The sequence below is a fragment of the Ovis aries genome, chromosome 1 (assembly GCF_016772045.2).
Source record: "Ovis aries strain OAR_USU_Benz2616 breed Rambouillet chromosome 1, ARS-UI_Ramb_v3.0, whole genome shotgun sequence".
NCBI classification, from domain to species: domain Eukaryota; kingdom Metazoa; phylum Chordata; class Mammalia; order Artiodactyla; family Bovidae; genus Ovis; species Ovis aries.
The window spans coordinates 120139242-120166491 of record NC_056054.1 but is presented as its reverse complement, the minus strand read 5'-3'; the positions used below and the strand labels follow the sequence as shown (position 1 = coordinate 120166491).

The window sequence follows — 27250 nt, the reverse complement described above, 5'->3', positions numbered from 1 at the left end:
CAGCTCTGCCTGCGCAAGCGCGCTGCCGGTAGGCCTCTGGGTTGACTCGGTGAGGCTATCCTTTAATCACCTGCTTTAGCCCCTCCTCCCGGGTCCCGGAGGAGAGAAGCCAGTAGGCGGGCTCGGGGCGGGCCGTCGCAGAGTCTCCGCCCCCACAACCTTCTCTGAGCGCGGGCCAAAGGGTAGTTGGCTGGGGGTCAGGCTCAGCAGCGGGAAGGGCAGGCACCCACGGAGAGAGGGCGAGAGACGTTGATACAGGGGAGAGTGACGAGCTGCCCTACATTGCCTGCCAGGGACGAGCACGCGGCCACTCTACCACCCGGCTGCCCACGATCACTCGTCCGCAGGAATGTCAGCCGCCGGCGTCCGGGGCCTGCGGGCCACCTACCATCGGGTCCTTGATAAAGTGGAGCTCCTGCTGCCTGAGAAATTGAGGCCGCTGTACAACCACCCGGCAGGTAATGAACCCAGTGGCTCCCACCGAGACCTCCCTTCCTGTCCCTTTCCTCTCTTTACCGATCCACTGACAACTCTGCCAGTGGACAATTCACCCACAACCCCAACCCCTGTTCCTCAAGTGAATCTGTGTACTTTCCCATGCTCCTTGTTTTTCACATTTTCTTTTCCAACATGTCTAAAACTCGTGATTTTCAAGACTGCGCCCTTTGCGACCTTTGTTGCACTGCTTCTCTTAGGCACCACTCAGATCTGGACCAGGCCTCTCGGTTTGACCCTTCTTCATTTCTGCAGCCAAGAAAGGGTCTGGGCCACCAGGAAACCTCATTCTCTCCCCTTTCCTTCCATGAGTAGTGATATATTGACCCACGCGTCGAAGAGCTGTCTTACCGCCCTGGAGTGTTTGGAGTAAAGGTCATACTTCCTTCAGCTCCAGCTGACAGGCCTGCAGAAGCGTTGGCCAGTTTCTGAGTCAGTGTCATTCCTTGCCCCATAGGTCTAGTTTGTTTTAGTCTATCCTAAATTACTACTGAACAAGCTCCTCCTGAACCTTTTTGTGGGGACAGACCTGGATTTAAATTCTGTTCTGCTGCTAATTATAGATGTGACCTTGGGTAAAATCCTAGATCTTAGTTTCTGTAAAATGTGGTCCATGTGAGAGTTAAAGATAACATATGTGTTTGATTATTCGTTAATCCTCAATAAATATTAGCTCTCTCTTTAACCTATTGGGAAACAGTGTTCTTGTAGTTGAAAAAATAATTCTGTAAGAAACTGGAAGATCCCAGTGCCTCCAACTCTTTATTTAAGGTCTAAAATCCTGTTACCTGTTGTACAAACGTTAGTAATAGTACTTACTTGGCTGGGAACTCAAACCAGATACATTCTGAAGTCACTTTCAAGCCTAAGACTTAGCAAAGGAGAAAGTGTGTTATAAATGGAAAGATTAAAGTGCAACCCCCCATGGCCATTTTCTCTGCATAGTTAAATCTGTCTCTGTGGCTGGTGTCATTAGGAAAGTTGTATATCTCCCCACATATCTGACTATGAAGCAGCTCTTGGGAATCTATGATTACTAAATCTGATTTCCAAATTTGATAATGGATTAGTCTGTGTCTTGGAATTAGGCTTTAGTATAATATTGTTTATTGCAGTAGTTTACCCTTTATAAAATTGACCTTTAAGGAGAGGTTTTTATTAATGAAGATTAGTTTATTTGCTTTTTGGTTCTTTAGGACAGTTTTTAGAAATTGTCCTCTGTTTTGTGGCAGAGATTTTCAGGAGGAAGAGTTGAGCAATGCTTCTGTAATAATCTGGGCTTTTTTTTTTTTAGCCGCGTTGTGTGGCGTGATTATGGCCTGTATGGCATGATTTTGGCCAACTGTGTGGCATGTGGGGAATCTTAGTTCCCCAACCAGGAATTGAACGCACACTCCCCGCATTGGAAGCTCAGAGTTTTAACCACTGGGCCACCAGGGAAGTCCCTGGGCTTTAGTCTCAACTGAATTCTTGCGGTCAGTGCTGACCCTCTTAAGCTTTGTATTTGGTCTGTAGGATAAAGACAGGCTAGAGGAGGAACAATTTTAAACTACTTAAAACAAAATTGGAGGGTAGTTTTATAGTGATCTTTTCCAAGGTCTTGGCTTTAACCGCTTATAGTCATTGTTTATTAGTTTATTGGTTATTATTTAATAGTTTATTCAACTTTTAGAATGAAAGGGAATTATCTTTCATTTGAGATTGGTTTGTAGATCATGTATTTTATCTAGATGCTCTTGGACTAGTTCAGTTACTGTAACCCTTTTTTCAATGTGATGGAAGGAGCATAGGCTTTGAAGCCAGAGTGACCTGGATTTGAAACTTAGCTGTGATCTTAAACTTGATCTTAAATCCCCTAACCTTTAGTCCTAATATATAAAATGGGAATAATAATTATCTCCAAAATAATGGACGTGAATTTGAGCAAGCTTGGGTAGTTGGTGATAGACAGGGAAGCCTGGCATGCTGCTGTCCGTGGGGTCACAAAGAGTCGGACATGACTAAACTGAGCTGAACTGAATTATCACAATTTAAGGATTGCTGTGAAAGTTAAGTGATATATTGTCTATAAAATGTAGCTGTGTTTGCACATAGACTTTCAACAAATGTTAGTGTTAGTTCACTCTATACAGAGTAAGAGTACCCATCACTGCAAAATTGTGATTAAAAACTTGTCGGCACACCAATGCAGAAATGAAGAAACATGAAAAATATAACTTGTTGATTGTCACAAGTATTGAATAAAATCTCAGGAAACTATTGTTCTAAGACTTAACAGGGAATATTCAAGGTTTTTGTGTACTATTTTACATAATAGTGTGTTTTTGAATCATTATATTCGATGATATATCTAATCATCATTAGACTGGATTCACATATTGGAGATTTTCACAGTAATATACAAGGCTGTATTCTACATTTTTGAGATTTAATTGTATCATTGACAAATATGTCTAGACAAGTCACAAGAATATGTCTTTATATAAATATTTATTAGACTTAGAATATTGCATTCTATATATATATAGTTAGACCTGTGGTCTTCATCATTCATTTATCTACATATTGTCTATGGCACAAAATGATCTGCTTCTCTAGAGTAAGAATAGAGTTCTATCCATATGTGTGTCCTGGCAAGTTCAGTTCTCAGTGCCCCCCATCTCCTGACTTAAAAGTATGCTGTCCAGTGTTTACTGTGAAATCATGCTGCCCAATGTTTACTTAAAAGCTTCAGTTCAGTTCAGTCGCTCAGTCGTGTCCGACTCTTTGCGACCCCATGATTCACAGCACGCCAGGCCTCCCTGTCCATCACCAACTCCTGGAGTTCACCCAAACTCAAGTCCATCGAGTCGGTGATGCCATCCAGCCATCTTGTCCTCTGTCGTCCTCCCTTCTCCTCCTGCCCCCAATCCCTCCCAGCATCAGAGTCTTTTCCAATGAGTCAACTCTTCACATCAGGTGGCCAAAGTATTGGAGTTTTCAGCTTCAGCATCAGTCCTTCCAATGAACACCCAGGACTGGTCTCCTTTAGAATGGACTAGTTGGATCTCCTTGCAGTCCAAGGGACTCTCAAGAGTCTTCTCCAACACTGCAGTTCAAAAGCATCAATTCTTCAGTGCTCAGCTTTCTTCACAGTCCAACTCTCACATCCATACATGACCACAGGAAAAACCATAGCCTTGACTAGACGGACCTTTGTTGGCAGAGTGATGTCTCTGCTTTTGAATATGCTGTCTCGGTTGGTCATGGCACCCCACTCCAGTACTCTTGCCTGGAAAATCCCATGGACGGAGGAGCCTGGAAGGCTGCAGTTCATGGGGTCGCAAAGAGTCGGACACGACTGAGCGACTTCACTTTCACTTTTCACTTTCATGCATTGGAGAAGGAAATGGCAACCCACTCCAGTGTTCATGCCTGGAGAGTCCCAGGGATGGGGGAGCCTGGTGGGCTGCCGTCTATGGGGTCACACAGAGTCGGACACAACTGAAGCGACTTAGCAGCAGCAGCAGCAGTTTGGTCATAACTTTCCTTCCAAGGAGTAAGCGTCTTTTAATTTCATGGCTGCCATCACCATCTGCAGTGATTTTGGAGCCCAAAAATATAAAGTCTGACACTGTTTCCACTGTTTCCCTATTTCCCATGAAGTGATGGGACTAGATGCCATGATCTTCATTTTCTGAATTTTGAGCTTTAAGCCAACTTTTTCACTTTCTTTCACTTTCATCAAGAGGCTCTTTAGTTCCTCTTCACTTTCTGCCATAAGGGTGGTGTCATCTGCATATCTGAGGTTATTGATATTTCTCCCGGCAATCTTAATTCCAGCTTGTGCTTCTTGCAGCCCAGCATTTCTCGTGATGTACTCTATATAAGTTAAATAAGCAAGATGACAATATACAGCCTTGATGTACTCCTTTTCCTATTTGGAACCAGTCTGTTGTTCCATGTCCAGTTCTAACTGACATGCTTCCTGACCTGCATACGGATTTCTCAAGAGGCAGGTCAGGTGGTCTGTATTCCCATCTCTTTCAGAATTTTCCACAGTTTATTGTGATCCACACAGTCAAAGGCAAGCTTAGTTTGGAAAAAAAAAAATTATTAGTGGAAGAGTGTCTTTCATTTGTATTTATGAGCTCCAGAATGGGGTGAATTGTCCCAAAGGATGCACAAAATGAAACTTTGGAATATAGGAAGAAAACAGTAGAACTTCTATTAGTACTTTATCCTTTTAAAGTTTCCATTTTGTGTATATTTTATAAGATAAAATATATTAGTGCACATATACATATATGTGGATGTGTAAATAGACAGTCCCTCTCTTAGGATGTTTCAACTTAAGATTTTTCAACTCTACAAGATGGTTCAAAAGCAGTATAAATTCAGTAGAAATCCTAATTTTGATCTTTTCCTGGGCTAGTGATATGTGGTACAGTCCTCTTATAGGTGGCAGCAACAAACCACAACTCCCAGTCAACCATAGGGTAAACAACCATTGCATCTCTTCTGCACCCATATAACCATTTGTTTTTCACTTTCAGTACGTGTGTGCTGCGTTCTTTGTCTCTCAGTTGTGTCTCTTTATGACCCCATGGCTGCTTCTGTTCATGGCTCTTCCGTTGCCGTTTCCTCCTCCAGGAGAGCTTCCCTGCCCAAGCATTGAACCTGCATTTCCTGTGTCTCCTGCGCTGGCAGGTAGAATCTTTACCACTGTGCAACCTGGGAAGCCCCAGTGTTCTATAAGTTGGATGAGATATTCAATAATTTATTATAAGCTTTATTCATTTATTATATATTAACAATTTATTATAAATAAGCTTTGTGTTAGATGATTTTGCCCAATTTAAGTGTAGGTTAGGCTAAGCTAGGTGTAGTAAATAAATTTTCAATTTATGATCTTTTCAACCTTCAGTGGATTTATTGGGGTTTAACCCCATCATAAATTGAGGAAAATCTGTACACACCTGAATTCCATGGAGTCAACATGTATATATAAGGGTGTATGCTCACATATATTTTAAACTGATGGGGCAGTATGTTCAAAAGAAGTTGGGAAAGGACTTCTCTGGTGGTCCAGTGGTTAAGAATCCACCTGCCAATGCAAGGGACACAAGTTCAGTCCTTGCTCCTGGAAGATCCCACATGCCTTGGACAACTAAACCCCCATGCCACACCTACTCTAGAGCTCTAGAGCCTATGTTCCCCATCTAGGGAGTAGCCCCCGCTCACCTCAACTGGAGAAAGCCTGCATGCGACGAAGACCCAGTACAGCCATAAATAAATACATATGTAAAAATTTTTAAAAGAAAAAGAAAGAAAGGAGACCACAGCTCTAAAGAGTTATACCGTAGAAATTACCTGGTTAGGACTCTGCACTTTCACTACTGTGGCCCAGGTTCAGTCCCTGCTTGGGGAACTAAGATCCCACAAGCGGTGAGGTGCAGCCAAAAAAAAAAGTTATATCTCAATAAAACTGAGGAAACAATTAAATGAGAAATAAATAAATAATAAAAATAAATAAAAACTATCCTTCAGTTAAGTCAGCACATAAAATAACTATCTTAACTATATATATAATTTTTGCTTACCATAGCTTTGCTTATAATGAGTTATATTTTGGCTTGAGTGGAAGAACTTTTGGAAAAATATTTCTGCAAAATGTGTTGCTCTGTTTAGCTTACTATTGCTAAGAATATTGCATGGAGTTGCATTCCATGATGTCCTCTCTGTGAAGGCTGATGAGAAAAGTACGTTAAGGTGTTCACAACAGGAATATTTGCATTTTTTCCTAGACCAGAGAATTAGTTTTTCCTTTCTATCTTATAGACCTAGAGAATATTTTTAAAATAAAAACATACTAAATGAACTATTATTAGCAGTGTTTAGTATATATTATGATTAACTATATAGTAAATATATAAGTATACATATATTATTTATTATAGTATTAACTTCTATTAGCTTAAAATTAGGAATGAGAACCAAAAGGGAAAGTTGGGATTTCAAATATTTAAGTTATTGATGTCAAATAGAATATCTTTAAACTAGTTAGCTCCAATAAAGTTGAATTGTTTAATATTTATTGAGGGCCTGCTGTGTATTGGATACTGTTTTGGCATTTGAGTTATTTTAATGAATAAAATAAAAATCCCTGGCCACAGAGATTGTGTATTCTCAGAAGAAATTATAAAAGTAATACAATACTTGCTATAATATGTTAATTTGACACTTAACGTAACCTTTGATTTTAAACTAATTTTAAGTGGTTTAGGCTGTTTATGCCTCATCTAATTTGATTCATTAGATATACTAAAGGAGAAGCAAGCCCTTGGAGAAGCTATAAATAGTTTGTTATATACATGTTACTGATTTATAAAATAGATAACCAACTGTATAGCACAGGGAACTATACTCAATATTTTGTAATAACCTATAAGGGAAAACAATCTGAAAAAGTGTTTACATATATATATATAAATCACTGAATAATTTTGCCGTACACCTGAAATTAACACAACATTATGAATCAACTACACATCAATAAATAATAGTTTATTATTTCTAAGACATAATAATATTACTTTTGGCTATAAAAGATGGAAATATGTTTAAACTATGGTATGGCATAGTAGAAAGACGACTGGGGTCAAAGAAGCCTGTATTCTGGTTCTTACTCTATCTGGAGCTATATGAATATGAGACAAATTAACTTTGAAGAAGTGCCTTTTCTTTTTCATCTATAAAAATAAGAGGGTTTGTATTTTCTTTAAGGTCCTTTCCAGCTGTAACAGTTTACAATTTGGTATTTCTGCTGTGACTTTTCTTAGTTTTAGAGGCTTCAGGAAACTCAGATTACATCAGGGAATACTATATTATTATTGTTAGATTAGGTTTTAGGGACCTAATTTTTTATCCTTGCTGTGCTATGTATTTTATATAAGTAATTTTACCTTTCTGGACCTCATATACCTGGCTTATAAGATGAATGCCTGAACTAGATAATTTAAACAATCTTTCTAAATCTAAAATTCATTGAGTCTGTTATTGAAGAAATGTATAATTTTAAAATGTATCAACCCTAAAATGCATATTACCTATCATAGCTAGTCACTTCACCTGTTATTTTCTTTGGCATTTTCACCAAAGCCTGTTTTCATTCAGCATTTTAAAAGTCATTATTCACCCATGATGTTCTGGGTACTATTTCAGTAAGCTCTCTCCAAGGCTTACAGAAGACAGAAAAATTGCTTAACTCTGAAATGGTAGCCCCATCATGTTCTCCTTGTGAAATCAGAACTAGCTTTAGTACAAATAAAAACGGGTAATTTTTGGCAGTCAGTATCTGTGTCAAAGAATAATAACATGTATGAATTCTAAGAATTTGTAAGTAGCTGGTTCCGTGATAGCAAAAAGGTAGACTTGATTGATACAAGGAACTTCAGAGGAAAGTTCAGGGATGTTGAAAGCAATAAACTGTAAAGAAATGTTATGAAAGGATTTAGGTAGGGTAGTGGATGGCTTTCAATAAGAATTTTATTTTCAACATTGGGAGCACCTCTATTCAGTATCTGTATATGTGTACATTTGCGTGTGTGTAAAAGTCACTTATTCTGTTCCAGGAAGGAAATCTTTCCCTAGGAAGAGAATTATACGATAAATGACATTCATTCTAGGTAGAATTTATGAAGTATTTCATTAGCAGAAATTCCTCTCAGATAAGGAAATTAGGAAATAAAATAACCAATATGTCATTGTTTTATTAACAAGTTCATCAAGGCAACTAGATTTGTTAATTTGTTTGAAAATATATGTTTCTTACATATTTGGTTGTATTATTCTCTTGCAGAATTCCTCAAATTCTTCCATAAAAATTTGAACTTTAAAGAACATCAGTTTCACTTTAAAAATCAGACAAAATTTAACAACACAAGAGAAAATGACCATTATGTTATTCTTTGTAATTTTTTTGTTATGCTTAAAAATAGTTCATAGTTTTATAGTAAACCCTTGTTGTGGCTCTAATTTATGTATAATAGTTTGTATCTGTTAATCCTATACTCCTAATTTGTCTCTCCCCACCTTCCTTTTCCCCTTTTGTAACCATACGTTTGTTTTACATTACAGTTCATAGTTTCAAGTAGTCAGCATTTGACATCTTTTTCAACTTCCAAAAGTGGACTTGTAAGAAACAAGATGAAAATGTGTTGTTAGTTAATTGTTTGTCTAAAAGAATGTACGTTTACATCTGATGGGAATACATTTTTCTCATCTTGGACTTCAGGTTAAATTTCTTAAGAGCTGCTTTTTATTCAGTATATTTTCAGCAATTTAAAATTTCTGCCTAATCAAGTTTTTTCGTTCATCATAAGGATTGTTAGCTAGATACTCTAGTTATGCTTATCTTGATTTTAAGGTTTTATAATCACTTCCAGTATCATGATTATTTAATTACTTTATTATTTAATGCTCTTCAGTGAGAACAGCTGTGTCACTGCAGAACATAAACCAGTTTTTCCCAGATCTAGGAAAGATAGTGTAACATTGTATTCTCACTGTTTGAGTGGTACCTGTTTGCAAAACATTTTTGTCTAAGCTTCATGTTTTAGGTAAATAGCAAGGACCTATTGTATACTTCAAGGACCAACTGTGAAAGTAAAAGTCGCTCAGTTGTGTCAGACCACAGAGTCCATGGAATTCTCCAAGCCAGGATACTGGAGTGGGTAGCCTTTCCCTTCTCCAGATCCCAACCCAGGGATCGAACCCAGGTCTCTCACACTGCAGGCAGATTCCTTACCAGCTGAGCCACCAGGGAAGCAAAGCTTTCACTTTCACATATTCAACATCTTGTAATAACCTATAATGGAAAAGAATCCGAAAAAGAAAAAAAAATTATATATATATATACATTTGTATATGTATGACTGAATCACTTTGCTGTACATCTGGAACTAACACAACATTGTAAATCAACCATACTTCAATGAAAAAATTGTTTTAACTTGTTTCATGTTTTAAATGTCAAAATCACTTGGAATGTTTCCTCATTACCATTTTTATTATTGATTGACTGCTGTTTTAAAGAAAATAGCCTCTATACCTAAATTAATACATGTCTACATTTATTTGACTTATTTACTTTAAAGGTAGAAAATGACTACTTAAAAGTGGAAGGATGAAATAAAATAAGTTTTCTTTAAAAGTTTTTGTTTACTTATTGTATGATCATGGGTATTGCTATTTCCCCCCTTTTTTTAAACAATGAAGAAAACACTACTTGTTGTTTGCACTTACACATTTCTAATTATTTGCATCAGTTGTCAGCATCCTCTGACATTTCAGAAAAATTAGAAATTTAGAATGTCTTATTTTTACAATATATATATGCTACTGATGTTTTTAAATTCAGTGCTTAGCCGTCGTTAAACTAATTCAGGCTTTGTTTTGTAGTTTAAAATTATTCCCTAAATAAAATATTTAAACTTCTTTTGACCTTTGTTCTAGCAACCATAATTTACTGTTTGATGTTTTTGTTTAGTTTTGTTATGTGGGAGAAGGACAGTTGATATTTTAAAACTACCACCAAGCACAGGGCAGTCGAGTAAATCAGTTACCAGGCAAAGCTACTGAAAAGCTTGACTGTTCATTAACCCTGAAAGGTCAACCATTTCAGCTCATAAAGAAACTAGAACCCTAGAGGAAACAGTTTTGGGGGTAACAGAAGAGGAAGCGTCAGTTTTGAAACAGAAGAATGGTGTCTGTTTGGGAATCCAAAGCCAGAGACCAAAACAATGTATTGGCTTATCCTGGAGTGATGAAGCCAAGCCTCATGCAGGAGTAAAAAATAAACTTGGTAATTGACACTGCATATGACCCCGAGACTTTGTATATGACAAAGAAAAATAAACCAAGTGTGATGATAGGAATCTCAGAAACTCAAGCTAAATAAAGTAACCAGAGAGTTTGAAAAGATTGACTTATAGGATTAGTACATTATGGCATCAGACTCATGGAAAGAATTTTCAAGAGCCAGAAAGGGGAGTATCATGGCGTAACAGTAGAGTACCTAATGAGTCAACGTCTAGTACAGCCCTAATGTACAGAGAACCTGGTGTCCTGAAGTTCATCCTTGAAGAAGCAGCAGTATCAAGGCAAATATTCAAATTTCCTAAAATTTGAATATCTTTGATTAGCATCTCTCCTGGATATGGTTCATCCAGTTCAATTCTGTTCAAAAGTATTATTTGTCTAGGAAAACTAAGAAACAGGCTTTAACTTCAAGACTTTGTCCAATTAATAGATGCATAAGCAGTTCAGTTTAATTGTTATGTGCAGAAAACAGTAGAAGAATAGACAGGCTGCTGCTTTGGGAGTTCAAAGAAGGAGCATTTAATCTACTCCTTGAGGAGACAAAACCTGCAATGAGTTTTAGAAGGATACTGGAGTTAGCCAGATGAAGACAAGGCCAGATATTGGGAGGAGGCTGTATGAACTAAGATTTAGAGTCATGAAACTGGTTGCACGTTTGCCTAGCTTGTCAGTCCACCTAGACCAAGGTTTCCTAACTTTGCACAATAGTTATTTGGGGGCTGGAGTATTGTAGGGGGTTGTCCTTTGCATTGTGAATGTCTCTTGAGGAGCAGAATCACCTCTGGTTGAGAACTAGTGTCCTGGGCTAAAATTTAATTAACTTAGGCTTCCCTGGTGGCTCAGGAGTAAAGAATCTGCCTACCAATGCAGGAGATGTGGGCTCAAGCCCTGGGTTGAGAAGATCCCCTGGAGAAGGAAACAGTAGCCCACTCCAGTATTCTTGCCTGGGAAATCCCATGGACAGAGGAACCTGGCAGCTACAGTCCACAGGATCGCAAAGAGTCAGACACGAGTTAACGACTAAACAACAACAAGTTAGGATTAGGAATTTATATTTTGAAACTCAATGCCTTCATGTTTTCTATCCTTTAAACATTTCTTTCAAAATGCCAACCTGATCTACTAAAGATTTCCATATTTTGTTCAAATATTGAGAAGAAGGAATCATTATGTGCCAGAGTTCTAGAAGTGTAATAGTGGCTGTGATCAGAACAGTACAAAGTTTAGGACACTAGATTAAAGATTAATAACTCAGGAATTAAATATAGATTTTCACTCAGTTATAAGAACATTAAAATTTAGAATTCCTTAATAGTTTTAACTCTCCCAGCAACTATTTCTGTACTGTCTAGATTTGCTCTAATTTAAAATATAGAAAACTTATAGTACATAGTCAAGCATAAAAATGACTAGCTGTCATATGTATGTAAGAAGATGAATATTGTTCTGGCCCATAAGGAAAGACGGGGGCTATGCCATGATATTCTAGTGTTCGAAGAATTATTAGTTTAAAGATGGTATCCAGCTCCCTGAAGACTGAGAAAGTAAGATAAACTACAGAGGAACTTTAGGATTAAGTTTAAATGTTCTAGGAGCAAGACGGGGAGGTCCAATGCCCCTAGCCATCCCAGCTGAGCAGGAAGTAGCCAGAGAGACCTCGACACCCCTATTCCCAAAGAATTGGGCCTCCCATCTCTTGAGGAGGGGAATGTTAGGTAGTTAGAATAGGAAAAAGAAGCCCAAAATGGTGGTGGCTAAAAGACAAAGGAAAAAGCCTGCAAAAACGGAACAAAGGAAAATCCACTGACAGGAGTGAGAACTTCAGGTGAAACAGCCAGGCCCCCTTCTTGGCCAGCCCAATTTGCCTAGGGCAGGCTCAAGGCCAGAAGGAGACAAACATAAAAGGAGAAAGCCAAGAGGGATTGAGGCCCCTCTCCTTTTGGGTTGCCCCACCCTCATGCCTAGAGAGTGTACTATCCTTTGTTTGCCAATAAAACTGAGTTATAACTGGAAAAAAAATTTTTTTAGTGTTCTAGGGTTTCAATAAGCTTACTTAGAAACTCGTATGTATAAGCCAGATTTATCAATATAAGTAAGTTCAGTTCAGTCGCTTACGGCAGCCCACCAGGCTCCCCCGTCCCTGGGATTCTCCAGGCAAGAACACTGGAGTGGGTTGCCATTTCCTTCTCCAGTGCATGAAAGTGAAAAGTGAAAGTGAAGTCGCTCAGTCATGTCTGACTCTTCGCAACCCCATGGACTGCAGCCCACCAGGCTCCTCCATCATGGGATTTTCCAGGCAAGACTACTGGAGTGGAGTGCCATCGCCTTCCCTGCAATATAAGTAAATACACATCTCATTACAGTAGATTATTGGTAAAATATTAGTAGTAATACATTCAGGAAACTAAGATCATGGCATCTGGTCCCATCACTTCATGGGAAATAGATGGGGAAACAGTGTCAGACTATTTTCAGGGGCTCCAGAATCACTGCAGATGGTGATTGCAGCCATAAAATTAAAAGACGCTTACTCCTTGGAAGGAAAGTTATGACCAACCTAGATAGTATATTAAAAAGCAGAGGCATTACTTTGCCAGCAAAAGTCCATCTAGTCAAGGCTATGGTTTTTCCCATGGTCATGTATGGATGTGAGAGTTGGACTGTGAAGAAGGCTGAGCGCCGAAGAATTGATGCATTTGAACTGTGGTGTTGGAGAAGACTCTTGAGAGTCCCTTGGACTGCAAGGAGATCCGACCAATCCATCCTAAAGGAGATAAGTTCTGGGTGTCCATTGGAAGGACTGATGCTGAAGCTGAAGCTCCAATACTTTGGCCACCTAATGTGAAGAGCTGACTCATTTGAAAACACCCTGATGTTGGAAAGAATTGAAGGCAGGAGGAGAAGAGGACGACAGAGGATAAGATGGCTGGATGGCCTCACTGACTCGATGGACATGAGTTTGAGTCAACTCTGGGAATTGGTGATGGACAGGGAGGCCTGGCGTGTCGCAATTCATGGGGTCGCAAAGAATCGGACACGACTGAATGACTGAACTGAACTGAATAGTACATCTGATTTTTAAATCCCATTGTATTTTAAATCACGTTGAACAATGTGAATTAGTTTGAGAGGACTACAAAAATATACCAATGATATGCTGAACAGTGGCATAGTCCAAACTGTAACATTACAGTCACTTAATATTGCTAAAGGTAAGCAATGGTTTATACTGTTTGATACTTTTTTAGAACTATTAATAAGCAAAAGTTACACAAGGATCAAATACCATTTTTTATATTTTTCAAATTTCTCTCCTTATTGTTAACATTAACCAACTACTTTTGATAGTAATTCAGCCAAAATGCACCCCAAAAAGGAGTATTATCACTGCTTTAATTTTCACTTTTGATTGGTGGTATATAACTGAAACTAGAGTGGTTTTCGTGGAAAGCACTTTAGAATTGTTTCCCTTAAATGTTTTTATACAGCTTACAGATATGATTTTACGTAACCTGCCTGTGCTTAAGTTATTAAAAGCCAGCACTGTGTTTTATTTGGCAGTGTATCCTTAGTGCCTAGGAGACTATAAAGCATGAAGTAATTACTATGAGTGAATGAATGAATGAATGATCTCTGCAACAAATTAAAGTCACAACTACAACTAAATCTATATTAAATCCCTGCGTTTTCTTTAGCCCCATGCTTTTTCAGTTTCACCATCTGTTATTTTTAAATAATAGGTTTAATTCAGTTTTATCTTCTAAAGGTTGTTTATGTATGTGATTGGAAACATTTCTTTATTAATGACAGTGAATAGTCACCTTGTTGTTGTTCAGTTGCTCAGTCGTGTCCAACTCTTTGTGACCACGTGGACTGCAGCACACGTCTTCTCTGTCCTTCACCATCTCCTGGTGAAACTCATGTCCATCGAGTCGGTGATGCCATCCAAACATCTCATCCTCTGTTGTCCCCTTCTCCTCCTGCCTTCAATCTTTCCCAGCATCAGGGTCTTTTTCAATGAATCAGTTCTTTGCATCAGGTAGCCAAAGTATTAGAGCTTCAGCATCAGCCCTTCCAGTGAATATTCAGGGTTGATTTCCTTTAGGAATGACCAGTGTGATCTCCTTGCTGTCCACAGGGCTCTCAAGAGTTCTCCAGCACCACAGTTTGAAGACATCAATTCTTCATTATTCAGCCTTCTTTATGGTCCTACACTCACATCCATAGCTGACTAATAGAAAAACCATAGCTTTGACTGTATGGACCTTTGTGGCAAAGTAATGTCTCTGCTTTAGAATGCACTGTCTAGGTTTGTCATAGCTTTTCTACAGGAAATGTCTTTTGATTTCATGGCTGCAGTCACTGTCCGTAGTGACTTTTGGAGCCCCCAAAAACAAAGTCTGTCACTGTTTCCATTGTTTCCCCATCTATTTGCCATGAAGGAATGGGACCAGATACAATGATCTTATTTTTTTGAATGTTGAAATTTAAACCAGCTTTTAGACTCTCCTCTTTCACCTTCATTAAGAGGCTCCTTAGTTCCTCTTTGCTTTCTGCCGTAAGCATATCGTCATCTGCATATCTGAGGTTATTGATGTTTCTCTCGGCAGTCTTGATTCCAGCTTGTGCTTCATCTAACCCGGCATTTTGCCTGTTGTCTCTGCATATAAGTTAAATAATCAGGGTAACAATATACAGCCTTGACGTATTTGTTTTCCAGTTTTGAACCAGTCTGTTCCAAGTCCGGTTCTAACTGTTGCTTCTTGACCTCCTTATAGGTTTCTCAGGAGGCAAGTGAGGTGGTCTGGTATTCCCATGCTCATCTACTAGGGGTAAAATTGGAAAAAAAAAATCATCTTTACATGATAGTGCTATTGAGAAATATTACTGGAGTAGATGAAGAGAAATAAATGTGTTACCTTTGGGTGATTACGCCCTTTTAGATGTGATTTATTTATTTTTACAAAGTAAAGTAGAATATTAAGGTAGAAATAATAATCATGAATATAATTAGACTTTTAAAATTTTGAGTTGGTTTAAAAATCTTATGTGCAATTATGTTAAGAAATAAATGTCTTTTGTTGATCCAGCGTGTAGAGAACATACATACAATATTAAGTGCTCTGATGTGTATTGGATTTAGCTTTTGATTTACCATGGACAAATCTGTTTTTTTACTGTCACTGTATACCCTGAAAGGTTAAAAGAGATGTGAATTTGGAAGAGTAAGAACTTATGTTATTGGTTATTGGTTAAAGAGCACAAGTTTGAGAGTTAGAACATTTAGTTTCTAGTTACAATGCTGGGCTTACTACCCACGTGACTTGAGTAGGTCATGGAACTTCTCTGAACCTTTTTGGTAAAAATGAAGGATGATCTGTGAGTTTACTTCCAGCTCTGAAACAAACTGCTTATTTGTTTCTGAAATTCACAATGCTTCTCAAATTCCAGGTTATCTGGAAAACCAGAGTTGTTTTTCAAAATGCTGTCACTATTTTGAAATTCAAATATATTCAAAATACAGTATTTCAAAAATACTGTCAACATTTCTTGAACATTTTGCATGAGGTGGATGAGTACCAGAATAACTACAGCAAGGACTTTTCCCTTTCTTGTGTGCCCTTTAAAGTTAGGTTAAATTAATTTTAAGTTAGGTTCATTAATTTTTTACTAGGATAAACAGAATTTTTATAAGAACTTTTATTAGAATACGTGTGGTGACATCATTTATAATAATAAATATTAATAGAATTAGTGAATATATATGTCTACTGAGGTTTATATCACAAAAATTCCATAATTTATCATTTCCTCTAATTGAAGATTATCTTTAAATAAAATATTAAGTTCCATGTTCAAAGCAAAATACACTGAGAATAGTTTCCAAAACTACCTCTATTATACTTTAGCTAATTTTGATAGTTCTCAAAAATACAGAGAATTGACAAGGAAATCAAAACAACTTGTATGAAAAATTGATACCATGGTGATTCTCTAAATTTTAACTTAAATACAAGCATGCAGAAAGCACAGTAATAATTATTAGAAATAGAATGATAAATATTTGAGTTTTTGAAATGTGGTGATGGCTGTTTAAAAGACATATAGAAAATAGTTGGTTAATTGCTAAATTTTTCCTTCTTTTTTTTCTCCAGGTCCCAGAACAGTATTTTTCTGGGCTCCAATTATGAAATGGGTAAGTCTTGGGTTTTGGCTGACGCTACTGAAAAAGATATTCTTTAAAAGAGCTTATTAATTTGAAGTAACTTTTCTGAAGGATGTACTTTAAGTGTTCATGGTACGGCTTGAAATAATTTCATACAAATACTCTCAGATGTATCATTTTACTCTATAAGCATACTACCTACTTGGGGTCTTTTGAACTCCTTAGATAAGGAGCCCTTTGGGGAACTAATTATCATCAAAAAGATTATAATTGTGGGCCCTAAGAACATGAAAGTTCATTCTAAAATTTTGTGGCTATGTAAAACATTAAATTGGTTTGAACTCCCCCCTCCCCCTGCCCAAAATTAACTTTCGTTATTAACTTACTTTGAGAACTTAAGATACTAACACCAAAATAGAGGCGAGGAAAATTAGTCTCAAAAAGCAGAAGAATTTATCCAGTATATATATATATATATATAAACATTTGATAAATGATAGAATCTGGAACTTCTGACTCCACAGTAAATGCTTTTATCCTATGCCAGAGTTTCCATTCATAAAGTTCTCATTTAGCTGAAAAGAAGTAATTGTAATGGCTATTAATAACAAATCATTGATTTTATGTTGGAAGGGCCCATTTTGGCTTGATGCAATGCTTTTCAAAATGTCATCCCCGGACCTGCAACCTTGGCATCATCCAGGAACATGTTAGAAACACAAATTTTCAGGCCCCATTGCAGATTTACTAAATTTGAAACTATGGGGATGGAGCCCAGTATTTTGTGTTTTAATAATAGGCCCTACAGGTGATTCTGAAGACTCTTAAAGTTTGAAAACTACTGGTCTACAGGCTTTCTTTTTTTTATTGTAATAAAATGCACATAAATTTAACATCTTAACCTCTTTTTTATTTTATTTTTTTAACTTTTTATTTCTTTGGCTGTGTCAGGTCTTAGTTGGGGCATTCAGGCATTCTTTAGTTATAACATGCAAGTTCTTAGTTGCAGCACGTGGAATATTTAGTTGCGGCGTGTGGGATCTAGTTCCCTGACCAGGGATTGATCCCAGGCCCCCTGCACTGGCAGCACGGAGTCTCAGCCACTGGACCACCAGGGAAGTCCCTTAACCTCTCATTTAGAGTTGAGTATATCACTAGTCAATCAATCTCCTGTACTCTTCTTTTAATTTATTTTTAATTGTAGGATAATTGTTCCACAGTGTTGTGATCTAGTACTCTTGATCTTGCAGAACTAAAACGATGAACCTGTTAAACCATAGCTCTTCCTTTCCCTCTTCCCCAGCCCCTGGCAACTAGCATTTTACTTTGTCTGTGAATTTGACTACTCTGGGTATTTTCTATAAATGAAATCATACAGTATTTCAGTATTTGTCTTTTTGTGCCTGGCGTTTTTCACTTAGCATAATATCCTAAGGTTCATCTGTGTCAGAATTCCCTTCCTCTTCAAGTCTGAATAATATTTCATTGTATGTATATATCACATTTTGTTTTTTCAGTTTTCTGTTGATAGACACCTGGGTGTCCATACAATATCTGTTCCAGACCCTGCTTTCTGTTATTTTGTGTATATAACTACGAATAGAATTGTTGAATCATATGGTAATTCTATGTTTAATCTTTTAATGAACTGCTTTACTACATTCCAAAGCGGCTACACTGTTCTAAGTTTCCACCAGCAATCACAAGGTTTCCAGTTTCCATTCATGCCTGCCAACACTTGTTACTTTCATTGTTGTTTTATAATACCCTTCCTAATGGCTGTGAAGTGGTGCATTGTTTTGATGTGCATTTCCCTAATATTATTAGCTGTGCTAAGCATCTTTTCATGTGCTTATTGACCATTTTTACATTTTCTTTGGAAAAATATTTAACCTCTTTGCCCAAGTTTTAATAAAGTTGTTTTTTGTTGTTGGGTTGTAGGATATTTTAATTCTTTTAAATGTGTAGTTTTAAATTGTTAGAACAGTTCAGAAACTCAGTTGTAAATCTAAGTAGTTAAGAATGTTAGAACTGGAATTAGCTATCCCTCAATTTTATGGCCTTACGCAAGTTCTATCTGTGCCCTTTTGTCTTACCTATAGAACAGGACTAGAGTAAATTAGTGATTGGGAACTATATTTACAGAGAACTAGGGAGCAGTTCTTTTTTTAGATTTGTATATTGCGAAAAGGCTCTATCAGTTTAAAAAAGAAATTACAGAATATCAACTTTAATGATTCTGCTCATACTGTAAACATTTAAAAGCAGTGTAGTATTTAAAAAAAATACTATGAAAGGTATATTAGTAGTGCCTTCCTCTTCTCTCCCTACCAACACTTAAAATTATGCATCTACAAAGTGGAATTAATTTCTGAAATATTGTTTCTAGAAACATTATTTTAAAAGTAAGAATGGTAAAATAGATAACTAGGGAACTACCGTATAGCAATAGGGAACTTTATTCAATACCTTGTAATGACCTATATGGGAAAAGTATCTAAAAAGAGTGGATACATGTGTATGTATAACTGATTCACTTTGCTATACACTTGAACTAATACAACATTGTAAATCAACTATACTCCAATAAAAATTTACCCAAAAAAAAGTTTTGATTTACTGTATTTACAGTAAATTTGTGAGGGGTCCTCTGATCACAAATTTGCCACAATTTAGATGTTTCTTTATTTTACCAATAGCTTTGGACTTCCCTGGTGGCTCAGACGGTAAAACATCTATCTAAAATGAGGGAGACCTGGGTTCGATCCCTGGGTCGGGAAGATTCCCTGGAGAAGGAAATGGCAACCCACTCCAGTACTCTTGCCTAGAAAATCCCATGGACAGAGTAGCTTGGTGCAGGCTACTGTCCATGGGGTCGCAAAGAGTCGAGCACGACTGAGTGACTTCACTTTGGTGGTTCTTTGATCTGGTCTATCAGTGTTTTGAAACATTAACGGTATTATATACTCATAAGTGCTTTCTCCACTATCTCCTTTAAAAATATCTATTTTAAGTTCATGTTGACATCCTGCATAGTCTCCTGATGACAGCACAACCATAGAAACTCCTGTGTCTTGTTCTCACGTAAGTTCTACCTTAAGAATTTTAGACTGTGCTTCTTTAGATATTTAACTATGGTTGAATCCTTCTTAGCCACTTTAGTTGAAATCAAATAATCATAAAGGTCAAACTGGATAATTCTCAAAAATAATATTACTTACTTTTAACTATTTTAACCCTAAGACTACAAACACATATTCATTTATCGATTGTTTACTATAATGCCAGGGCTTTGTGTGTGGATCCACTGATTTTGAGTTCCAATCATTTATCATGGAAGAGTTATAGCCACAGTGCATCCTGTATAATTTTAGTTCAGTTTTCTTTAAATCAGAGCAAGTTTATAGACTCTTTCATAATAGTCTGGTAATAGAAACCTGCTAGATTTCTATGTTTCCCCCTACCAATCTTTTTGTATCTGTCTTGTTTACACCAAATTTGATAGCAAGTTTAACAACTTACCTCTATTCAATCTTTCCAAAGCAATCACTTTGGTTCATAGAAACAGCAACCCTCTTTTTGTATATCGGCTATTTACCTAGTTCATTAAATTAGATAAATTACATTAAATAAAACTGTTACCGAGTCCAAACTTGCTCTGCTCTGCTCGCTGCACAACAGGCCAGTGAATCCGAGAGACGAGGGATTGGGGCAAGGAAGACTTTGATTGAGGAGCTGGCTGACCAAGAAGATGGCAGCCTAACGCCTCAAAATAACTATCTTATCGGAATCTGGATGCCAGGTTCTTTCATAGATCAGACATGGGGGGAAGGTGAGGAAGCAAAGTAAAAAGACCATTAATCTTGCCAATCTCCTGGAATGGCAAGCCTCAGGCAGGGGATGTGTTGATTTCTTCCCTCCTGCCATCTACAGGTGCACAAGGTTCTGAACAAAGGCACTTTATAGTCAGGCAGAGGGGCAGGATTCTGAGGCAGGCTGTTCTGTATAATTATAATAACAAAAGCAGCAAAAAGCAAGTCAAAGAAACAGTTCCAACATGGAGTCAGAATTGGCTTCTCTGCAACAAAACTGGTATAAACAGGTCTGAGGACAACTTCAGTGACTTGAAATACAGAATAATTAGCCCACTATACAGTCTATGGAATTCTGCAGGCCAGAATACTGGAATGGGTAGCCTCCAGGGATCGAACCCAGGTCTCCCGCACTGCAGGCGGTTCTTTATCAGCTGAACCACAAGGGAAGCCCAAGAATACTGGAGTGGGTAGCCTATCCCTTCTCCAGGGATCTTCCTGACCTAGGAATCGAACCAGGGTTTCCTGCATTGCAGGCTGATTCTTTACCAACTGAGCTATCAGGGAAGTCCCTCGGCTAACCTGGGGAAACTATTATGTGACGGTCAATTCAGAGCTTTTTTTTCTTTCTGCTCATAGTCTTTTTGCACAGACTAGGTTATATTTAACTCTTGAACAGTATACCATATTGTATAGCTAATTTTTTTTTCTTTCTGTTCTTAGGAATAAGTCAAACTGTTTTAAGATTATCTATGCTAATTTTTAGTATCTAACTACTTTCACTTTTCCAGCTGTAACTCCTAACATAGGCTAATTCACAGTTTAGAATCTTGAGAACTTTGCTATCTCTTAAGTGTTTGGAATTGGAATATTATATAGTGGTTGTTCACTGTTTTTTACACTCCTCTAAAAGTGTTATATGAGTTGTTTTTTTTTTAACTAGAGAAGAAAATATTGGAAGAAAAGAAGGAAAAAAATGTTTTACACTATCTGATGAGTATTTAGTCCACCCAGTGGAGATAATCAGGTGCCAAAAAGAATCACACACATTTGAAAACCAGTTTTTAATTGATGGAAGCAGAGAAATAACTTGAATCTGCTAGATGCCAAACTGTCTATACTGGGTTATTTAATACACTCTCTCATATTTAATCTTCACCAGAAAAAATCTGAGATGTAAAGATACCAAGGTTCAAAGAACTAAAACTGTTGTTAAGTGACGACAGACTCAGGATGTGAGCCGTCAGGTCTAATATGACTTCAAAGCCTAGGCTCTTAACACTTACAAGACCCCCCTTTAAAAGTCACTTTGGACCTTTCTATAATTGGTACTTTCTTCTTATGTTAGGGAGTAATTTACACAATCTTTCGGTATACTCCATGCACTCTCTGACTCTACAGTTCTATTATTTGAGTAAAGTGCATAATAAAGAAGAGGAACATCAACCTTCTAGCCCCTGACGCTAGAAATACAGAAAAGGGTACAGAGGCTAATATTCCGTTACCTCTGTTCCTCTAAAAATGTAAACTACTGTTTGTCGTTGCTAACAGTAATATTTTCCAGACACTATGCTAAATATCTTTAAATCATATTATCTCATTTAATCATATATCACTCTTGCAAGGGTAGCTATTAATACTGTCATTCTATACATGAAGAATATAAGACAAGTGTTATGGGGAATTCCATGGCTGTCCAGTGGCTAGGATTCAGCACTTCCTCTGCAGGGTGCCCAAATTCAATCCTTTGTCAGGGAGCTAAGATCCAATAAACTGCATGGCCGAAAAAAAGAGAGAGTATTGTGTAACTTGACCAAAGTCATCAAGCTAGTAAATGATAGAGATAAGTAAATTCACAATAAGATTTTCTAAGATAATTTACATGAGATTACAGTGGTATAGAAATAAGGATTTTTAGAAATTCAGGAAAGGAAACTAACTAATATAGTATTATAAAACAACTATACTTCAATTTCAGAAGAAGACTAAAAGGTTTAACATCCAAATGCAGTGTATTCTCCTGACCTAACTACTCTAGACAAGAAAAAAAATTTTTTTAAGACTTTTTGGGGCAGTTTTAACTGTGTCAAAATTTGACTGTGAACTGTATATTAGACAACAATGTCTTGTCCATGTTAAATTTTGTGATCGGATTATGAATATTTAAGAAAATGGGAAGATAGTCTTGTTCTTAGCAAATATACACTAAAATACTAGCGAGTCAAAGGGCATGATTTCTACAACGTCTTTGTAAATGGATCAGAAAATATATACATACATATTAAGAGAGAAGATGATTTCAAGAAGAAAAGAAAAAGAACTGTGGGAGAGGGCACTCAGGACCTTTGTGAGAGAGAATGATTACTAACATGTCCTAGAAATGAAATGTATACTCTGAGCATAAACAAAATCACGGCTGCTACCTTCTTCCAAAAGACAATACTAGAACATAGCCTCTAGGCATCATAAATCTGTTTGAAAAGCCACAGTGTAGTAATACATGGACCAAGTACAATAATGGTAGAAACCGTCCCCTTCTTCCCCTATACAAGGGCAGTATTCCACCCTGCCAAAGTGGAACAAATATGCAAGAGAGAAAATGTATATTAGGACCTGGAAGAAGAATGTAAGAGTGGTGATTTGGAGATATTTGAGAAGAAAATCACATGACTATGGATGAAAATTATGAAGAAAAGTAGTGTTAGTCATGATATACCTCTATTTCCACTTCTGTATTTAACCATTTGCCACTTTTTGAGCCAGAATCACTGCTTTCTTGAACCACTGACTTTATTAAATAAAAATCATTTTAATTTGGTTTAAATTTGTGTATATATTCACAAGTATGCATGTGTTCTATTTAGGAGGAAAAAAACAAAAATGTTTCATGCATCTTTTAGGAATTCAATAAAACCTGAAAATGAACTTACTTGTTTGTTCATTTTTGGCTTTCTTGGGTCTTTGTTGCTGCACACAGGCTTTCTCTAGTTGCAGTGAGCCGTGGCTTCTCTGGTTGCAGAGCACCACCTCTAGAGCACTCAGGCTTCAGTAGCTGTAGCACGTGGGCTCAGTAGTTGCTGAACTCGGACTCTAGAACACCCAAGCTTCAGTAGTTGTGGCTCCAGGCTTAGCTGCTCCTTGGCAGGTGGATCTTCCCAGACCAGGGATCCAGTTCATGTCCTCCGCATTGGCATGCGTACTCCTAACCTCTGGACCCCAAGGGAAGTCCTGAAAATGAATTTCTTAAGACCATATTGTCTAATGACATGTTTAGAATTTGATTTAAAATACTTAAAGAAAAAAGGAGAAAGGGAGGAGGAAAGGTAAATATGGCAGAATCTCAATAATTGTTGACTGGGTGATGGATATATAGGGGTTCATTGTCCTAGTATCTCTTTATTTTGTGTAGGAGTGAATTTTTCATCAATAAAAATCATTCTATTATGTATTCTAATCTGTGCGGTAGAGTAGCATAACTAATATTCTCTTAGGACTCATTACTAAACTTTCTGACTGATGCTGGTGGTGGAGTATGAGTAGAATGATTCTATAAAAGACAGTATTAAAAATATGCCAGAGAAGAAATGACCATGTATACTTCAACATTAAGGAAAAATTATCTAACCAAGAAATTTAAAATTATAACAGCTTTCTGATACTTCCACTTCTAAGAAAGAGTAACATTGAAAAAAAATGTTCATTTCCAGGGCCTGGTGTGTGCTGGATTGGCTGACATGGCCAGACCTGCAGAAAAACTCAGCACGGCTCAATCTGCTGTTTTGATGGCTACAGGTACATGAAATGAACATCTTCCCCATAGGACATTCAATAATTAGTTTTACATCAATTTACTTGATTGTTTAACATTTGAAATACATACACACACACTCACACACAAAGAAACTAATGGTATTACCTTTAAGCAGTTATTAGACTATAGCAGAAGAAGGCAGAAGGAGGATTATAAAAATTTTTCTTTGATGTAATAACTGAGTATTTTGTGTAATGCTGAATTATACCAACTTCATTAAATCTCAGATTATAACCTTTTTTCCCTATTGTTCAGTCGCTAAGTTGTGTCTGACTCTGCGACCCCATGGACTGAAGCACACCAGGCTACTCTGTTTCACTATCTCCCCGAGTTTGCTCAAACTCATGTCTATTGAGTTGGTGATGCCATCCAACCATCTTATCCTCTGTTGCCCCATTCTCCTCCTGCTCTCAATCTTTCCCAGCATTAAGATCTTTTCCAGTGAGTCAGGTCTATAGCCATAGTACTGAAACTTCAGCTTTAGCATCAGTCCTTCCAATGAATATTCTGAGTTGATTTCCTTTAGGATTGACTGGTTTGTTCTTCTTGCTGTCCAAGGGACTCTCAAGAGTCTTCTCCAAAAATAAAAAAAGAGTCTTCTCCCGCACCACAATTTGAAAACATCAATTCTTCTGCACTCAGCCTTCTTTATGGTCCAACTCTCATATCCATACATGACTACTGGAAAAACCATACTTTTGACTATTGTTGGCAAAGGGATCTCTCTACTTTTTAATATCCTCACTAGGTTTGTCATAGCTTTTACTCCAAGGAACAAGCATCTATTAATTTCATGGCTGCAGTCACCATCTGCAGTGATTTTGGAGCCCAAGAAAATAAAATCATAGTCTAATTATTTTACTCTAATATTAAATGTTTAGATAAGATTGCAGCAATACCTATGCTGTTTTTTAAAAATATTTTATTTCAACAGGCTTTATTTGGTCAAGATATTCACTTGTAATTATTCCAAAAAACTGGAGTCTATTTGCTGTTAATTTCTTTGTTGGGACAGCAGGAGCCTCTCAGCTCTTTCGTATTTGGAGGTAAGCTCACCATGTTTTTGTTGTCGTTTAGTCATTCAGTCGTGTCCGACTCTTTGTGACCCCATGAACTGTAGCCCACCAGGCTCTTCTGTCCATGGGATTTCCCAGGCAAGAATACTGGAGTGGGTTGCCATTTCCTTATTCAGAGAAATGTCCCCACCCAGAGATCAAACCCGCATCTCCTATATTGCAGGCAGATTCTTCACCACTGAGCTACCTGGGAAGCCCTTGGAACTGTTTATTCAGTAATTAATATTATTTGTCAGTGACTAGCTAACAGTCTGGAATGAGCTTAGAATGAGGCTCTGGCTTTGTTTAAACCATAGGACCTTCCTAAATTACAAAAAAAGTGTTATGAATAACAGCTTTCTTTGGCTAAAAAAATGGAATGATCTCAATAAAAAATTAGAAAACATTGAGCTATATAATATACCTTCTTTTCAGAAAGCATTCTATTCTGTAGTGTATAGTACATTTAATTTCATTCATCTGTAACATACCTAGCTTTACTTGCAGCTTAATTAATAATCTAGCACATAACTGATAGATGAATACTCATTCATTCAACAAATGCCTGATAACCATTTTTAGGTCTTAACTTATATCTATATAAACTTCAGTTTGTACAGTGATTTTATTCACAGAGTACTTTTCTCATACACCATCTTATTTTAACCTGATATTAACTCATGATAGTAAAACTATGAGAACACTAATTGCCACGTTCAGAAATGTAATTTCTAATATCAGAAATTCAGATACAATTTAACAAAAGGATATTTAGCCTTACAATTAAAATAGCAGATTGAGAGATTTAGTTAGAAATAAAAATGTTGGACTCTCTGGAGCACTTAGGAAAATATGGTTGAATATTTGAAATCAGGACCTTTTGAGAAATATAGGAGGTAAGATAGACTTCATAGAATAGCTTCCTTTTTATGCTTGTTCAGTTTTCCACTCTGTTTTCAACTGAGAAGATTAGTAAATGAAGCCCAGGGTGTTGTAAAATGGAAAGTCTCTGTTGCTTTGTGATTAATTCTTCTTTGAATTAATGAGAATTGAGAATTAATGAGAACTGAAGAAATTGTCCTTAGTTTCAACAAACTTAAATGTTACACCTCCTAACCCAGTAGCCAGCCTGTGTCACAGAATTATATTTTTAGTGACTAGACAGGCCCATTGCCAACTGATTTTATTCTCAGGGAAGATGCTTTGTGAGTATAAAATTAAAAGCTCTAGGTGACTACGTTTTGGTAAATTTTATACATATGTTCATATTTGTCATACTCTCATATAGTTCAAGAATGAAAATACTCTTACATTAAATTAATACTTTTGTACAACAAACTGTAAGTCAGTTAAGACTTTTTGACAGTTTCAAGCCAGATTCAAATAAAGTCCTTAGGTTATTCTCCTTCCTGCATATTTCTACCTACAAGCCCCTGGGAAGATTGTATTTACAACTGTGTAGTCTCTTGACTAGTGAAAAAGAAGAGATGGAATATGATTCTCATTCCCTTCTTATTATAAATATTATCTAGGGACGTCCCTGGTGGTCCAGTGGTTAAGATTCCACATTTCCACCGCAGGGGGCATGGATTCTATCCCTGGTCAGGGAATTAAGATCCCACATGCTATGCAATGCAACCACAAAAAGAAAAAAAAATTTTAGTTAAGAAATGAATCTGTTTATTCTGATTCATGATTTTTTTCTTTCTGTTTTCTTTATAGATATAACCAAGAACTAAAAGCTAAAGCAAACAAATAAGAGCTCCTGATCACCCTGGCAATCTAGATGTGGACATAACCACCGGGACCTAGTTTGATTTATTATTTGGTTGTTGATGAGGTGATACTAACCGTGCTAATGTTTGTAAGGCATAAAATGTAATTGGGAGATAGTATTGATACTTGAAAAATAAAGTATTGATACAACAGAAAAATAAAGCAAACTTTTAATAATATTGTCTCTTTACATATGACTTGAGGAACTTACCTGTGGATATTAGTAGCATTTTTTCTACTATTTGTCCATAATAAATCATATTGCTCATACATA

The 27250-nt window shown here is 37.0% G+C and overlaps 1 protein-coding gene across 1 annotated transcript; it reads left to right on the top strand.

The window, feature by feature from the left end:
• The first annotated feature begins 184 nt into the window (after positions 1 to 184).
• Positions 185 to 27250, top strand: MPC2 (mitochondrial pyruvate carrier 2). The gene is made up of 5 exons (XM_004002735.5): positions 185 to 458; positions 16512 to 16552; positions 24042 to 24126; positions 25080 to 25191; positions 26923 to 27250. Exons 1-5 carry the CDS (start codon positions 350 to 352, stop codon positions 26957 to 26959), a joined length of 384 nt encoding a protein of 127 aa, XP_004002784.1. The 5' UTR covers positions 185 to 349; the 3' UTR covers positions 26960 to 27250.

Excerpts from the sequence above, each read along its gene's own strand:
- MPC2 (XM_004002735.5), top strand. The coding sequence starts at position 350 with ATGTCAGCCGCCGGCGTCCGGGGCCTGCGGGCCACCTACCATCGGGTC. Across the intron at positions 459-16,511 it reads GCTGTACAACCACCCGGCAG|GTCCCAGAACAGTATTTTTC; the intron begins GTAATGAACCCA and ends TTTTTTCTCCAG. Across the intron at positions 25,192-26,922 it reads CAGCTCTTTCGTATTTGGAG|ATATAACCAAGAACTAAAAG; the intron begins GTAAGCTCACCA and ends TTTTCTTTATAG.